The sequence below is a fragment of the Macaca thibetana genome, chromosome 10 (assembly GCF_024542745.1).
Source record: "Macaca thibetana thibetana isolate TM-01 chromosome 10, ASM2454274v1, whole genome shotgun sequence".
Classification (NCBI taxonomy): Eukaryota; Metazoa; Chordata; class Mammalia; order Primates; family Cercopithecidae; genus Macaca; species Macaca thibetana.
Genome location: NC_065587.1, coordinates 64413770 through 64430281, shown reverse-complemented (window position 1 = coordinate 64430281; position 16512 = coordinate 64413770). Strand labels below are relative to the sequence as shown.

The 16512-nt window shown below is 48.8% G+C and overlaps 4 protein-coding genes across 9 annotated transcripts in view; 1 reads left to right on the top strand and 3 right to left on the bottom strand.

The window, feature by feature from the left end:
* The window catches only part of LOC126964247 (reactive oxygen species modulator 1), a 186771-nt gene that overhangs the window by 689 nt on the left and 169570 nt on the right, over positions 1-16512 (top strand). The window contains exon 1 of one of the 2 annotated variants that reach the window (XM_050807198.1): positions 7304-7307. The exons of the other annotated variant lie outside the window; for it this stretch is intronic. The gene's annotated coding sequence lies outside the window, so the exon portion shown is untranslated. Of the gene's footprint in view, positions 1-7303; positions 7308-16512 lie in introns of those variants that run through there. 2 annotated transcript variants of the gene reach the window in all.
* Positions 1-16512, bottom strand: part of LOC126964261 (ubiquinol-cytochrome-c reductase complex assembly factor 1) — a 292878-nt gene that overhangs the window by 220167 nt on the left and 56199 nt on the right. The gene's annotated exons all lie outside the window — the stretch shown is intronic.
* Positions 6343-8830, bottom strand: LOC126964292 (CMP-N-acetylneuraminate-beta-galactosamide-alpha-2,3-sialyltransferase 1-like). Of its 2 annotated transcripts, XM_050807327.1 has the most exons (6): positions 8018-8830; positions 7522-7744; positions 7186-7373; positions 6905-7102; positions 6707-6753; positions 6343-6607 (listed from the first exon to the last, which is right to left on the bottom strand). In XM_050807327.1, the coding sequence occupies exons 2-5, from the start codon at positions 7723-7725 to the stop codon at positions 6708-6710; spliced, it is 636 nt and encodes a 211-aa protein (XP_050663284.1). In that variant the 5' UTR covers positions 7726-7744; positions 8018-8830; the 3' UTR covers positions 6343-6607; position 6707. The 2 variants fall into 2 exon arrangements, with proteins under 2 accessions (XP_050663284.1, XP_050663283.1); XM_050807326.1 differs by having other exon boundaries at positions 7522-8830.
* On the bottom strand, positions 11720-14539 carry C10H20orf173 (chromosome 10 C20orf173 homolog). Of its 4 annotated transcripts, XM_050807289.1 has the most exons (6): positions 14276-14531; positions 13782-14141; positions 13418-13596; positions 13168-13261; positions 12947-12998; positions 11721-12012 (listed from the first exon to the last, which is right to left on the bottom strand). In XM_050807289.1, exons 2-5 carry the CDS (start codon positions 14088-14090, stop codon positions 12972-12974), a joined length of 609 nt encoding a protein of 202 aa, XP_050663246.1. In that variant the 5' UTR covers positions 14091-14141; positions 14276-14531; the 3' UTR covers positions 11721-12012; positions 12947-12971. The 4 variants fall into 4 exon arrangements, with proteins under 4 accessions (XP_050663244.1, XP_050663246.1, XP_050663247.1 ...); XM_050807287.1 differs by having other exon boundaries at positions 11720-12012; positions 13782-14532; XM_050807290.1 differs by having other exon boundaries at positions 11722-12012; positions 13974-14527.

The window sequence follows — 16512 nt, the reverse complement described above, 5'->3', positions numbered from 1 at the left end:
GTTAGGTGTCCTAGCATTGGTGCCTATGGAGAAGAACACAGACTGCGTATCACTCACCCCTGGTTCCAGTACCAAGGAAAGGCTGGAGCCATTGCAGCTAGAGGCCCAGCAGAGGAAGGGATCAAGGAGAGGATGCAGCCCAGAGCCCAGGACCGAGCATCCACCGGCCTCTGGAGATGGCGTGGTCTCCAGTCGCATCAGGGCTTCAGGGCCCATCTGAAGTGCGGATCAAACCAGGCAGACACCCTTCTGGTGAAGGCAGGCTTTGCAGATGCGGGGCTGAATTGAGCAGCCACAGGACCTCCGCGGCTCTGGGGCCAGTGGCAGAACTTCTAGAAGTACCTATGGGGTAGGAAACCCCAGCCACAAAAGCAGCGAGGTGACCTCCAGGCCTGAGGCTTTGCCTGCAGGCCTCATCTCAGTCCGTGGGACAGATCCCTGGTTTTTTTAGTTTGGCCTTGGGGCAGATGACACCTTCAGCTGTCCAGCCTGCAATACCTCACCTCCTGCCTTCTGCCCCACTACCTGCAGAGCAGAGGAATAGGGCCAGGGGCCAGGGGCAGGGAGGAGGAAGAAGCAAGAGCTGCCAGTGTGCTCCAAACCAAGAGACCCCTCCACATGATTCTGGGCACAGCTGAGGAGGGATGCAAGTTCAACTCTGCTCACCACACTTAAGAAGCAGGCAAGGGAGGAGGAAAGGCAAAAACATGGGGTCCTGAGGCCCTTTTACTCCCTCTACCCTATTGGAGGTGAGGATGAGAGGTGAGACTTCACTGGACTGTGCTCCTGGCCAGTTGATCTCACCCAACTCATTGCATCAGTAACCTGGTCACAAGGTGGACACTCTGACCTCTTAGCCTTTCATTGCCAATGCTACCAGCCCTATATATGCCCTTATGGGGCCTGAACCTTGACTCAGCTAGGCGGGCTTGGAGGTAAAATATTGACTGGGTCAGGGGTAGGAGGAGAGATGAGTCTGCCAAGGCTGTGTGATGTGTCATTTGAGAGAGTGGGTATCCCCTATTCCCAGCACATGGCCATTTATTTAGAGCCAGGGAGGGGGACGAGAATTCGTATTCAAATGTGATTGTTCCTTAATTACTACTAGTTGTTCAGGTGAGGGAATCAGGGAAGGCTGTTACGCAGTGCCAGATTAATAATCCACACGTTGCCCCTGCACCTCCTGTCCTGGTTTCCTATCAAAGCCTCTCCTGTATCTGTGAACATTCCAGCCCCGCAGGTCAGATTGCTGGCCAGGAGTAGTCTCACGTTCTAGCTGACTGATAGCCTCGGCTTCTGCTGTTGCATGTGGTTTGATGATTCATGCTGGAGCCTTTGGCTATAACTCTCTTCCCTGTATAAGGGCCATCTCTGAAGTTTGCCCAACTCCATTACCTGGTGAATGAGATTGGCTGGCTGCTGCTCCTGCCCCAGCTATTCAGTCATTTGGCAAATACTCATTTAAACAAAGCTCCACAAGGAGCTCCGAGAAGGAGCTCACCTCTAGGTACACAGAACCTGGACACAGATGAAAGTTTGCAGAATGACCCAGTTGTGCAGAGGACACCCACTGGCTGCTCTCAGTGAGGCCAGGAAGAGTCAAACAAAGCATCTTGGACAAAGAGAGGACTTGAGGGCCCTTTCAAAGTGTTTGTCAAGTCAGTTGGATGCACAGGATGTGTGGAGTTGAGGGGTACATCTAGGAGCAATGGCAGGTGTTATCAGTTCATTCAGGTTAGACCTCTGAGCAGACAGCAGAAACGTCAGCCACAGGTGAGCATAAGCTCAAACCCCCCATTGAAGGCTATATTCTTGTCCCACAGAGCAGAGCACATGGCAAGTGGCACACTGACTCAGATACCAGGCACTGGGAAAAGTGGGAAACCATGGTCACAGACTCTACATCCCCCTGCCCTGTTGGCCTCCATCCCTTCCTCAACCGTCCGCAGAACACCTCCTTCGAGCACCTTAGCTGCTGCCTCCCTCTGGACCTATTCAGTCCTCAAGGGTGCCCTGCTAAAGGCTGGGCTGAAGGCTAAGAGGAGAGGTGGCATTCAATGTGTCCTGTGGCCTCCCTGGGGTTGATGAAGGGTTGATGCCCAATGGAGTCCTTCATCTTGGCATTCAGCCCAGGGTCCAGCTGCCAAGGGAAGGCTTGGCAATCAAGGGTGATGGAGATAAGAATGAAAAGGGGCACCACCCTGTGCCAAGGCTGGCATGGTGTATATCTGAGAGAGGAGCTGCCTATTCACAGCATAGGGTTGTCAAGCTGGAGGCAGGGAGAGAAAAGCAAGAGCTTTTTGGTTCCTCTTGAGGATTGAAATCTATAGGAAAACGTAATAGGGTGAAAAATAAATTTCCCATCCATCCAGACTTTTTTCTTTCGTAGACTTTCTTGTCATCTATTTAAAATGAAACAAGTGCATGTACGTGGTTAAGAAATTTTAGCTAGGAATGATGGCATGTGCCTGTAGTCCCAGCTACTTGGGGGGCTGAGGCAGGAGGATCGCTCGAACCTGGAAGGTCAAGGCTGCAGTGAGCCCAGATCATGCCACTACACTCCAGCCTGAGTGATGAAGTGAGACCCTGTCTCAAAAAAAAAAAAAAAGAAAAGAAAAGAAATTAAACAGTGCCAGGCTTCGGGGATTATGCCTATAATCCCAGCACTTTGGGAGGCCTAGGCAGGCAGATTGCTTGGGCTCAGGAGTTCAAGACCACCCTGGGCAAAAAATATAAAAATTAGCTTGGTGTGATGATGTGCCTGTAGTCCCAGCTACTCGGGAGGCTGACCTGAGCCCAGGGAGGTCAAGGTTGCAGTGAGCCATGATCATGCCACTGCACTCACTCCAGCCTGGGCAACAGAGCAAGACTGTCTCAAAATAAAAGAACTTAAATGAAAAGAAGACAGCAGTTTCCCACCTCATTCTTCTCAAACTCCTCTTCAGAGGCAGCCAGTTTTTTGTTGTTGTTGTTGTTGTTTAACTATGTTTTTCTACTGGCTCACTTTATTCCTCTAAAATAGTAACTTGTCTATGTGGTACCATAACGGGTTCAGTATCTGACATGATGCTGCGCTGCCTACACCTTTGGGGATTCTTGGATCCTGACTGAGCTACCTCATTCCTAGACACCTGGTACACCACAGTGCATCAGGGATGTGGGTAAATGCGCTTTCGGTTTATGTGGAATATTTGCATTTTGTTAGGTTGCGTGTGGTGGTTGAGTAGCCAAGAGGGTAGCATGCGGTGGATATTTGTTTTAAATATACAGCAACTGGAAACTCATTTACTGAGGCTATTTGGTTACCCTGAGCTGTTTCTACCAAAAAAGCAGGATAAATGCTCCCTCAACACACACCTTTAATTACCAATTTTTAGAGTAAGAGGTTGAGTATCATTATGAACTCAAAGTTTTTTATATATTCACTATGGTTCAATCATGACAGTTGCTATTTTTGATGCTGAAATTGCCGCAAATCTAATGTCCAAGTTTTCTTTGTACTTGTCTAGGCCTAGGATCTTTTAGTGGAAAAAAAAGTATTTAGAAGACAAAAATCAGACTGAGCACAGTGGCTCACACCTGTAATCCTAGCACTTTGGGAGGCTGAGGCAGGCAGATTGCCTGAGCTCAGGAGTTTGAGACCAGCCTGGGCAACACGGTGAAACCCCGTCTCTACTAAAATACAAAAAATTAGCGGGGGGTGGCGGTGTGTGCCTGTAATCCCAGCTACTCAGGAGGCTGAGGCAGGAGAACTGCTTGAACCCAGGAGGCGGAGGTTGCAGTGAGCTGAGATCGCGCCACTGCACTCCAACCTGGGTGGCAGAGTCAGACTCCGTCTCCAAAAAAAATACAAAAAACAAAAAACAAAATCTGGGTTGCAGGGTTGATCATTGCTAATGGGGTGTAATAGCTGTTCAGATGACAGAGGGAGAAAATGTACTTTGTAAATTGTTAGTTCATCGAGGTTATGATTGCACAACAATGTGAACATACTTAATGCCACTGAACTTTATTGCCATTGATAACTTTTAAATGGTAAATTTCATGTATATTTTGTCACAATAAAAAGTCTGAAAATTGAGTTCATAATATTTCCAGTTTGGGCCGAGCACGGTGGCTCACGCCTGTAATCCCAGCACTTCAGGAGGCTGAGGTGGGTGGATTACAAGGTCAGGAGTTCGAGACCAGCCTGACCAACATGGGTGAATTCCCATCTCTACTAAAAATAAAAATTAGCCGGGTGTGGTGGTCACCCAGGCTGGAGTACAGTGGTGCAATCTCAGCTCACTGCAACCTCTGCCTCCCAGACTCAAGTGATTATCCTACCTCAACCTCCCAAGTAGCTATGATTACAGGCACCCACCACCACACCTGGCAAATTTTTGTATTTTTAGTAGAGACAGAGTTTCACTATTTTGGCCAGACTGGTCTCGAACTCGTGACCTCAAATGATCAGCCTCCCTCGGCCTCCCAAAGTGCTGGGATTACAGGCATAAGCCACCACACCTGACCTGTGTTTAGTTTCTAATGGTGTTAATATAAGTAGTAATTTACTTATTCAAGACCAGCCTGGGCAACATAGTGAGACCTCATCTCTACCAAAAAAATTAAAAATTAGCTGAGGGTGGTGGCACGCACTGATAGTCCCAGCCATTGAGGAGGCTGATGTGGAAGGATCACCTGAGCCTGGGAGGCAGCGGTTGCAGTGAGCCGTGATCATGTCACTGCACTCTATCCTGGGTGACAGAGTGAGATCCTGTCTCTAAATAATAATAATAATACCAACACTATAATAAAAATACTGAGTGAAGTTTAAAAAACAATTTTTTTTCTTTTTTGAGACAGAGTGTCACTCTGTTGCCCAGGCTTATGAGTGCAGTGGTGCAATCTTGGCTCACTGCAACTTCCGCCTCCCAGGTTCAAGTGATTCTCCTGCCTCAGCCTCCTGAGTAGCTGGAATTACAGGTGTGCACTGCCACGCCTAGCTAATTTTTGTATTTTTAGTAGAGATGGGATTTCACTATGTTGGTCATGCTGGTCTCGACCTCCTGACCTCGTAATCCGCCCGCCTTGGCCCCCCAAAGTGCTGGGGTTACAGGTGTGAGCCATTGCACCTGGCCTAAAATTTCTTTGTAGTTCTTTTTGTCCACAGAGACTATCCTACAAAGAATATACAAGGAACTTGAAATAATTGAGTTAATAACTTGAGTTAAAGGAACTTGAAATAATTATTTCTCTGGTGTTTATATTATCAATTAAATATATAGTTAGGTCCATTTGATGTGTTTCCAACTTCAGGGTTCGTTTTTTTCTCATTTAATTTTATTTTTTGATAAGATACAGCATAAGAGAGTCACATGGTGATAAGACAGAATCAGTAATAGAACGTAGCCCTTTAATGCCACCAGAAATCCAGAGAGAGAAATAAGCTAGGGTTTTATTCAGTAGCAGAGAGATCTCCATCCAGGGTCTGCTTGAAACCCCAGTCCCTCTCTGACACCACAAGGTCCCCTTGACTACCTGTCAGCCTCCTGGGGACTGCAATGGAAACATCTCAGCCGTAGACATCAATCTTCCTCTCACACTGCAGTTTCAAGATGATCTGTATTCTGCTGGGAAATTTTGCATGGTGCTCTCAAACCAATATTTGTCATCCCGGTATGGGACCACCAACAAACGAAACAAGGACACCTGGGAGATGGGGTAAGACAAGAGATGGTGGTGGGGTAACGGCCTGCCCCCATGCACACCTATCATGCCTTCAGCACCATTCACTCAACCGCTAGTGTGCCAGGCTTCGTCTTGGAGCTGGGAGGAGAATGGAGTTCACCTTCTTCAAGGAAGACAGACTCTCAATACTCATAGTGACCCTAGAGCCCAGAAAAGAGAGCATCAACTAATTGTTCTTCATTATATATTGAGAGAAGAGAGGATTCCCCTTGGAGACAAGGGAAGGGCATTCCAGGCAGAGGGAGCAGGGTGTGAGAAGGCGTGAGGCAGCTGGTATGTCTGGGGAACCCCAAGAAACCCAGTGTGGGAGTCTGGGAGAGAAGAGAGGGATCAGATCATGTAGGGTGTTGAAAGCCAGGCAGAAAGTTTTAGATTTAACGGGAAGTCCCTGGGAAGACAGATTTTTTTGTTGTTTTTTGAGACGGAGTTTTGCTCTTGTTGCCCAGATTGGAGTGCAGTGGCACGATCTTGGCTCACCACAACCTCCGCCTCCCGGGTTCAAGTGATTTTCCTGCCTCAGCCTCCCAAGTAGCTGGGATTACAGGCATGCACCACCATGCCCGGCTAATTTTGTACTTTTAGTGGAGACAGGGTTTCTCCATGTTGGTCCGGCTGGTCTTGAACTCCTGACCTCAGGTGATCAGCCTGCCTTGGCCTTCCAAAGTGCTGGGATTACAGGCATGAGCCCCCATGCCCGGCCAAGAAGACAGAAATTTTGAGTGGCAGAGGAGTGAAAGTCTGTGAGTTGCAGGAGATATCTTACCTGGTCACAGGTATGCAAGGCATACAACAGAGCCACAAACCCCAAGGACGGATACTGACTGTGGTTCTCCAGTCAACTTTCCTTGATATACCTGAGGAAGTAGAGGCTGATCACCTAGGAAGATGGAGAAGGGGACTGACCTGAAGCCTGTCCCATGGCTACCCACCGTCATGTTGTCCTACCACTTTCCCCTTTCCTTCCTGGGGCCCTCACCTTATCTTTGCTGTCTGGTTCCACCAGGAACCTGGACCATCTGAAATCTAAAAAGAAACTGAGGTTTGGGAGGATTTCAGAGTCATTTGACAAGCAGCCTTCAGCCTTAAGTAAGCCTTGGGGGTCCCCCAGTATCCAGCCAGGGTATCTTTGGAGTCGCCTTTGTCACCTCTACAGTGACCTCCCTCCCTGACATACCCAGGGTTTTTTTGCTTCCACATGCTTGTCTGTTTATGCAGTACACTTATGAACCAATCTAGACCAGATGAATTCAACGGAAGCAGCAGTAGTTGGATACCGGGGTCCTGAGGGCTGGCAATCCCAGGGTACATAATGCGCATAGTGGTCCTATTCCCCACATCTGCCTCAAAGCCTTGGACAGGGGCCTGGTTCGTCCTGAAAAGGAAGTCAGGATGGTCATTTAGAGGAGAAAGAGGCTTGGGCTTGGCCTTGGTCTCCACATCCTACCCTGCACCCACCTGAGGACCACTTCATGTTGATTAATCCTGAAACCAAGGCCAGAGCTCCGTAGAGACCTTGAGTTTCCCACCACTGCACAGAACCGGTAGTTGGATACCACATGGCCCAGTGGGCATGGGGGAGGTGCTTTAATCAGCTGCTGCTGCTTATTCTCAACCTCCTTCTCTGACTTGACTCCCTCGAGTCCCTAGGAGCATAGGAGGGAAGAATTTAGGGGCTTGACCCAGGCTCCACCTACCTGTGGAAGAAGGTTAGAGCCTGGGGCCATGATGGAGAGATGGCTAGGACCTGGGGTTGGGTCAGGGATTGGACCAAGACTAAGTTTGTGCACTGACCAACCACAATATCAGAGCATCACTGGACATGGGATCCTGTGGCCTCTGTAGGGGTTCAACGGTGCTGTTGAAGCATCTGTCATACCAGTCAGACTCGCCAGGCATGTGGAGGCAGGCAGAGCACGTCTGGACCTCAGATAAGCAGTTGCATTTTCTGGAAAAGTTGCTGGGACAGTGGCAGATTCCCGGGTGTATTTTGACCATATTACAGAGATCGTTCTGGCTGGAGTGTTGGTATAGGAAGGAGGCAATCAGTCACAATGAAAGGACATAGGCAGCCACCAGGCCCAAACTCCTGTATCGAATCATAATCTTTGGCCCCGACGATGGTGCCCCCACAGACAGTAGATTGGCCCTGACACCTGGCACCAGGAAGAAGAGGCTGGGGCCACAGACGTCCCCCAGCATCCCCCATCCTAATGGCTTTCATCCCTCTCCCAACCCTTGACACTACACCTCCTCCCAACATCTTGCTCCTGCCTCCCTAGTCACCTACTGGTCACTACTGGAACTGCCAAAACCTGGCCTAGAGGCAGAAAGAAAGGGAGAGAGGATACTTTTGTGTTCCGTGGCCTCCCTGAGGAAACTGATGCCTAATGGGGTCTTCTGTGCCAGCCCAGTGATATCAGGGACTCATCACAGAGGCCACATTGTGACCTACTCCACCAAGGCCCCTCCTTCACCTTGGCATTCAGCCCAGAGCCCAAATGACCAGGGAGGTGTGGTAGTCAAGGGTCCAGGGGACAGGAGGGCACAGAGGGAGAGGTTGTGTCCAGGTTGGGGTGGGTGAGCAGGAGGCAAAGAGGGAAACAGAAGGACCACCTTGGCGATGGCTCACACCTGTAATCTCAGAGCTTTGGGAGGCCAAGGCAGGAGGATCCCTTGAGTCCAGGAGTTCAAGAAGGGCCACCTGGAATCTTCTGAAGAGAATTTACTATACTGATGAAAGTGAATATTTGGTCCCTTTACCCCTTGACAGCTCTCAGGGGTGGACTTTTTCTTTTTGAGAACTGTTTTTTGTTTGGTTGGTTGGTTGGTTGGTTGGTTGAGATGGAGTCTTGCTCTGTTGCCCAGGCTGGAGTACAGTGGCGTGATCTTAGCTCACTGCAACCTCCGCCTCCTGGGTTCAAATGATTCTCTTGCCTCAGTCTACCGAGTAGCTGGGACTACAGGTGCGCGCCACTGCGCCCAGCTAATTTATTTTTTATTTTTTAACAAAGACAGGGTTTCACCATGTCAGCCAGGCTGGTCTCAAACTCCTGAGCTCAAGTGATCTGCCTGCCTTGTCCTCCCAAAGTGCTGGGATTACAGGCTTGAGCCACCACACCCAGCCAATCCAGTGTATATCTTACACTTACAGTATACCTAAATTCAAACCGTTTTGTCAGAAACGCATAATTTATAAATATGATAAAATCATACAGTCAAAAAAGATTTACATACCCAAGTTATAACAAGCATACTGAAAAGTTTTCTAAGAACTGAATTGTTTTTAAATTTAGATTAATGAAAATAAATTTAAAATTTCCTTGCTCACTTGCACTTGCTACATTTCAAGGGTTCATCCATCATATTGGATGGCACAGAACTACAGGCTAATTTAATTCTAAAAGTCAGCAGTCTACTATCAGTGTTTACATTATTGTAACTGGATAAATATTTCCTATAGAGTTTGTAAATGAACTAAGACTACTTTTTTTGTTCATGAGTTCATGATACCTTTTTTTTTATTTTTATTTTTTGAGACAGTTTCGCTCTTGTTGCCCAGGCTGGAGTGCAATGACACGATCTCGGCTCACTGCAGCCTCTGCCTCCTGGGTTCAAGCAATTCTCCTGTCTCAGCCTCCCAAGTAGCTGGGATTACAGGTGTGCACCACCACACCCGGCTAATTTTTGTATTTTTAGTTGAGATGGAGTTTCATCATATCAGTCAGGCCCAGCCTTTTGTTCATGGTAACTTTCTAAGAAAGGGTGTGGCTCACGCCTGTAATCCCAGCACTTTGGGAGGCCGAGGCAGGCAGATCACGAGGTCAGGAGATCGAGACCATCCTGGCTAACACGGTGAAACCCCGTCTCTACTAAAAATACAAAAAACTAGCCGGGCAAGGTGGCGGGCGCCTGTAGTCCCAGCTACTCAGGAGGCTGAGGCAGGAGAATGGTGTGAACCTGGGAGGCAGAACTTGCAGTGAGCAGCGATCACGCCACTGCACTCCAGACTGGGCAACAGAGCAAGATTCTGTCACAAAAAAAAAAAAAAAGGCGGGGATATGTAGGAGATAAAACTTCTACGTTTGCATGTCTAGAAAAGTCATTATTCTGCTTGCAAGAGGTAGAATTGTGTTACTAAAAAAAAAAATCTTTAAGTTCTAACCCCTGATACTTAGAAATGTATTTGGAAGTAGGGCCTTTGCAGATACAATGAAATTAAAATGAGATCATGCTGGATGAGAATGGGCCCTAATCCAATGACTAGTGTTTTTATAAGATGAGGGAAATTGGCCAGGAATGGTGACTCATGCCTGTGATCCCAGCACTTTGGGAGGCCGAGGCGGGCAGGTGACTTGAGGCTAGGAGTTTGAGACCAGTTGGCCAACATGGCGAAACCCAGTCTCTACTAAAATACAAAAAATTAGCCAGGCGTGGTGGTGAGCACCTGTATTCCCAGCTGCTTGGGAGGCTGAGGCAGAAGAATTGCTTGAACCTGGGAGACAGAGGTTGCAGTGAACTGAGATTGTGCCACTGCACTCCAGCCTGGGTGACAGAGCAAAACTCCATCTCAAAAAAAAAAAAGACGAGGGAAATTTGGAAACAGAAGACACAGGGGAGTATGTATGCCATGTGATGATCGAGGTAGAGACTGGAGTGATGCTCTGATGCAGGGCAGGCAATCCCCAGAATTGGGCTTAGTCTGAGAGGGTTCTTGGCTTTGCCCTGATGCGATCCAGTGGTGTTAACAACTTGTATTGAAGCGGCATTGCACAGCAGCAGCAGAGGTACACTGCTCCTTGTGGAGGAGGGCTACCCCATAGGCAGTGTGCCCAGAGTTAGCAGCTCAGCAGCAGCTCTGCAATCCTATTTATACCCACTTTTAATTACATGCAAATTAAGGGATGAATTATGCAGAAATTTTTCAGGAACAAGCAGTCCTCCTGCCTCAGCCTCGCAACATGCTGGGTGTGAGCCACTGTGCCCAGCCAAAAGTCTGATTTTTTATTCTTTGTTAACTGTAGTGGTTGAATTCTTGGTCTTGGTCAACAGACTGGTAAACTTCAGAGAAAAACAATTTGCTGGCTAAATATTTAGTAGTTTACAGGATGATGCAAAAGCTAGAGAACCAGGCTCAGTCTATTATGAGATGCAAAACATGGCCAAAGACTACCCCAAGAATGGCCCACCTGGAATGCCACCACTGCTGCCAACACAACTGGGCCCTTGACACTGGTAGTTTCAATATGGCAGATTCTTTTCAGCTCTTCCCACTAGGAAGAGCAGTTCATTTCCCCACTTCTTGGATCTTGATCTCACTTTATGACTTGATCTGACCAACAGAATGCTGCAGAAGTGACACCGTGAGGGCTAGGCACAGTGACTCACACCCGTAATCCCAGCACTTTGGGAGGCCAAGGCAGGAGGATTGCTTGAGCCTAGGAGTTCAAGGCCATCCTGGCCAACATAGCGAGACCCCCTTTCTACAAAAACAAAAATTAAACTTAACTGGGTGTGGTGACATGCATTTGTAGTTCCAGCTACTCAGGAGGCTGAGGTGGGAGGACCCCTTGAGCCCAAGAGGTTGAGGCTGCAATAAGCCATGATTGTACCACTCCATTCCAGCCTGGGCAACAGGGCAAGCTCCTATCTTAAAAAATAAAAAAATAACAAAAAAGCGAATTGGAACTAAGGCATCTAAAAAAACTGGGAACCTCAAAATGCTAAACCTTCTGTGAAAAGTTGGGCCCAAAACAAAACAAACAAACCAAAAAAAACCCTCACCCTCCAGCATGAGTGAAACAAGGAGGTTTACTTCTTTTATCGAAATGGGTAAAGAGCCTCCCCCAACAACTCAAAGTCTGGGTTTGCACTTGGCATGAAATTGAATCTAAACTTATACCTCCTACAGGATCCAGGGGACCAGGCAAAGAAATTAACTCAAATATTGCCCCCGAGATCTGGAAGGCACGTCTGGCCCTTCCCTCCCAGACACTGTGGTTGCAGGTAAGACAATCAGGCCAGGATTTTATTCCATACCAGACTGATCTCCATACAATTTCCTCTTGCCCTTTACCCCCAGAGAAATAGGACATGTATGGACTCAGCTAGGCTGAGCTTGTGTGAATAGAGAGCTTGTCCACATGCTAGCTGATGGATGACTTCGATTTCTGCTTCTGCACTAGACGTGGGCAGTATTTCCTTGGAGCCCTTGGTCTGATTATCCTCCTCCCAGTGATAGAAACACTTTCCTTGCTATTCTGATCCAAATCCAAAGACGGTGACCTAGTGGATGAGAGAGGGACATATGTGTCAGCAGGCGGACTCCAGTCCTCACCCCTGCCTCCCTTCACTCAGCATCTGGGATGACAGGTTGCCCCTGGGAGCTGGGAGGAGACTGGAGCTCACCACCAGGAAACAGACTCTGGACACTCTCCTAGAGTCACTGAGGAGCCCAAAAAAGAGAATGTCAACTCGCTTCTTCTCATAATATTGGAGGAAGAGAGGGGAACCCCCAGGACATAAGAGAAGGACATTCCAGGCAAATGGAATGGTGCATGAGGCAGCTCAATGTGTCTGGGGATTTCTACGAGCCCATAATGAGAGCCTGGGAGACAGGAGGCAAGAGGAGGAGTCAGAACATGTAGAGTCTTTTTTTTTTTTTTGAGATGGAGTCTCACTCTGTCACCAGGCTGGAGTGCAGTGGCACAATCTTGACTAACTGCAACCTCCGCCTCCCGGGTTCAAGCAATTCTTCTGCCTCAGCCTCCCGAGTAGCTGGGACTACAGGCATGTGCTACCACGCCTGGGTATTTTTTGTATTTTTAGTAGAGATGGAGTTTCACCATATTGGCCAGGCTGGTGGTGAACTCCTGACCTCATGATCTACCCGCCTCAGCCTCCCAAAGTGTTGGGATACAGGCATGAGCCACTATGCTTGGCCTACATAGAGTCTTGAAAGCCAGGCAGAAAACTTTAGACTCCATGCTGAAGGCATTGAGGAGCGGGAATTTTAAGAGAAGATACAAGAATCTTTCCTGCCTGGGCACAGTTGTGCAAGACACAGAACACAGCCTTGGGCCCCAGGGATGACACTGACCCTGGTAAGGCAGCCAGTTGTCCTGCTTGCACCTGGAGAGGAAGGGGGAGGGAACTGACCTGGGGCCCTTCCCACAGCAACCCACAGCCACATCCTACCCCTTTTCCTATTCCCCCTCACCATGTCTTTGCTATCTTCCACTCCACTAGGGAACCAGACCATCTTCCAAAATCTGAGAAAGAATTGAAGGTGGAGGAGTTTGGGCCACAAGACCTGGGAAAGTCCTGCAAGTGTCTCCACTAAGCCAATAGAAGGTCTTCCCAGAGCCCCTGCTGTTATTCCCTGCAGTGACCTCCCCTCACCCCCACACAGAGAGTGTTTGGGGACACCTCCTCCATCACCTCATCACTTAGATCATCTGAAGTCCACACCAGGTCAGAGAGCTTCTGCAGCAGCATCTCCAGCTGCATCCAGGAGCCCTGGTCACTGGCATTCCTGGGATAGATGAAGCATTGTGGGTGGTTTGGTTCCTCACCTTCATCTCAAAGCCCTAGACTTGGGGCCCGCTTCATCTTGGGAAGGGGAGCAGACACTGATGGAACTGTGGGGCAGGCCTGGCCCTCCTGTTCCCGCCCTCTCCCCAGCACCCACCTGAAAACCACGGGGTATTGGTCGATGTCGTTGCCAAGGGTGAAGCCCTGCAAGGTATGTGGGCACCCCAACAGCACACAAGTCCCACAATAGAAATCAAAATGGCTCACCGAGAGCCTGGGAATCACTTTAGACAGCTTCCTCCACAATTTCTCAAGCTGGCTTCCTGAGTTCATGCCCTGGAAACAGAAAGAGGGAGATTGGGGGCTGGGCCCAGGGGAGAGAAAACAGAGGTGGGTGGGTGAGATCTCCACCCAGAGGCTGTGAAGACAGGGCCAAGGGCAGGGATTTGGGCGGAAGGTGGGAGATGGGTGAGGCCCAGGAAGCATGGCAGATAGGGCCGGGCCCAGTATTGACCACTGACCAACCACCAGGGCACAGTGTCAGAGGTCATAGACTCTCTTGTCCTCAACAGGTACCCCGTGGTCTTCCTGGAGCATGCATCAAGCCAGTTCCATTTGTGGGCTGTGTAGCCACAGGAGGAGCAGTTGAGGGTCTCAGAAGGGCAGCCACACTTCCCCGAACTGAACCAAGGGCAGTTGCAACGCCGTAGTACCAAGTACATTCGTTTTTCCTGGAGTGCTGATTCAGGTGTCAGATCCAGATAGGGGGTCATCAGCCAGAGGATGAGCATCCAAAAAACCCACAGGACAAAAATCTGCCAGCGCTTCATGTCTGACCCAGGTGGTGGCTCCCGTGGTGGGCCGCAGACTGGCTTCTCTACCTGGAAGGACGAGGGGCTGAGGCCACAGGCAGCACCAGCTTCCCTCTGTCCTGTCGGCCTCCACAGCTCCCCATCCCTCCAACCTCCACCTCCTTCCAACCCCTCCTCTCCTGCCTCACTATCCATTTGCTCACCCCAAAAAAGGACTCTGACTAGGCATGGGGTGGAAGAGGCCAGGGCAGAGAGACAGCATGTGGCTAGTCCTGCGAGGGGAAGGAATACCTCAGTGGGGCCCTTGGTGTTATCCCAGGTATATCATAGATATCATCATAAAGTACACATTGTGACCTCCCTCCTTTAGCCTGCCTGGAAAAAGCCACCACCTTTCTCTGACACCCAAACAACCTCCACTGGATGTAAGCTACATGAGGACAGGGGCTGAGCTAGTCTCTCTTCTTCACCTCTGCAGCTCTAAGACTTAGAATTATTTAATAAATATTTATGGATAAATAAACAGGTGTTGAGGGGGAAATTTTTTTTTTTTTTTTTTTTTTTTTTTTTTGAGACGGAGTTTTTGCTCTGTCGTCCAGGCTGGAGTGCAGTGACGTGATCTTGGCTCACTGCAACTTCTGCCTGCCGGGTTCAAGCGATTCTCATGTCTTACCCTCCCAAGTAGCTAGGACTACAGGCACGTGCCACCATGCCTGGCTAATTTTTGTATTTTTAGTAGAGACGGGGTTTTGCCGTATTGGCCAGGCTGGACTCAAATTCCTGACCTCAAGTGATCCGCCCACCTCAGCCTCCCAAAGTGCTGGAATTATAGGCGTGAGCCACCATGCCCAGCCGGGAAATTTATTTTTTAATTATTATTATTATTTTGAGACGGAGTTTCACTCTTGTCGCCCCGGCTGGAGTGCAGAGGCATGATCTAGGTGCACTGCAACTTCTGCCTCCCGGGTTTAAGTGATTCTCTTGCCTCAGCTTCCCAAGTAGCTGGGATTACAGGCGCCCACCACCATGCGTGGCTAATTTTTTTTGTATTTTTAGTAGAGATGGGGTTTCACCATGTTGGTCAGTCTGGTCTCAAACTCCTGACCTCAGGTGATCTACCCGCCTTGGCCTCCCAAAGCGCTGGGATTACAGGCGTAAGCCACTGCGCCCTGCCCCAGCTGGGAACTTTAAATACACTTATGTGTGATGCCCTCTCTGGAGTTGTGTGACTCAACTCAATCCTCTCTTGTAGTCTCTAGACCCCATATCCAACAGCCTACTGGACTGCCACTTAGATGGCTCAGCGACATCTCACCTGAATAAGCCTGACTGAACCCAGCATTTTCCCTGTAAACCAACCCTTCCCAAAACTTATCTGTCTCTTGTTTTGAGGAGTCTTGCTCTATCACCCAGGCTGGAGTACAGTGGCGCAATCTCAGCTCACTGCAACTTCTGCCTCCAGGGTTCAAGCAATTCCCCTGCCTTTGCCTCCCGAGTAGCTGGGATTACAGAAGCATGCCACCACGCCCGGCTAATTTTTTGTATTTTTAGTAAAGACAGGATTTCACAATGTTGGCCAGGCTGATCTCGAACTCCTGACCTCAGGTGATCTGCTCACCTCGGCCTCCCAAAGTACTGGGATTACAGGCATGAGCCACTGCACTCAGCCTCAAAACTTCTCTATCTCAATAAATGATTCCACCATGTACCCAGTTATTGAAACCAGAACTCATGTATTCTTGATTCCTCCTACTCCTATGATACCCAAATTCTTTTTTTTTTTTTTTTTTTTTTTAAGGACAGTCTCTATCACCCAGGCAGGAGTGCAGTGGCACAATCTTAGCTCACTGTAGCCTGTGCCTCCAAGGTTCAAGCAATCCTTTTGTGTCTGGAATTGGTGGGTTCTTAGTCTCACTGACTTCAAGAATGAAGCTGCGGATGCTCGCGGTGTTACAGTTCTTAAAGATTGTGTGTCCAGAGTTTGTTCCCTCTGATGTTCGGACATGTTCGGAGTTTCTTCCGTCTGGTGGGTTCGTGCGTGGTCTGGTTGGTCTCAGGAGTGAAGCTGCACACCTTTGGGGTGAGTGTTATAGCTCATAAACGCAGTGCGGACCCAAAGAGTGAGCAGCAGCAAGATTTATTGCAAAGAGCGTAAGAACAAATTTTCCACATTGTGTAAAGATACCAGGTTGCAGCTGCTAGCTGGGACAGTCGGCTTTTATTTCCTTATCTGACCCCACCCATATCCTGCTGATTGGTCCATTTTACAGAGAGCTGATTGGTCCGTTTTGACAGGGTGCTGATTGGCGTGTTTACAAATCTTTAGCTAGACACAGAGTGCTGATTGGTGCATTTATAAACCTTGAGCTAGACACAAAGTGCTGATTGGTGCATTTACAATCCTTTAGCTAGACACAGTGAGCTAGACGAAAAGTTCTCC

Bases quoted from the DNA above. Each gene is read 5' to 3' on its own strand.
- LOC126964292 (XM_050807326.1), bottom strand. From the start codon at position 7,725: ATGGTCAAAATACACCCGGGAATCTGCCACTGTCCCAGCAACTTTTCC. The intron at 7,103-7,185 runs GTGGGTGCAGGG...CTTCCTTTTCAG, and splicing joins CAACATGAAGTGGTCCTCAG to GACGAACCAGGCCCCTGTCC. The intron at 6,754-6,904 runs GTATGTCAGGGA...GTTTCTTTTTAG, and splicing joins TGGAAGCAAAAAAACCCTGG to ATTTCAGATGGTCCAGGTTC.
- C10H20orf173 (XM_050807287.1), bottom strand. From the start codon at position 14,267: ATGGATAGTGAGGCAGGAGAGGAGGGGTTGGAAGGAGGTGGAGGTTGG. The intron at 13,262-13,417 runs GTGGGTGCTGGG...CATCTATCCCAG, and splicing joins CAATACCCCGTGGTTTTCAG to GAATGCCAGTGACCAGGGCT. The intron at 12,999-13,167 runs GTGATGGAGGAG...ATTCTTTCTCAG, and splicing joins CAGATGATCTAAGTGATGAG to ATTTTGGAAGATGGTCTGGT.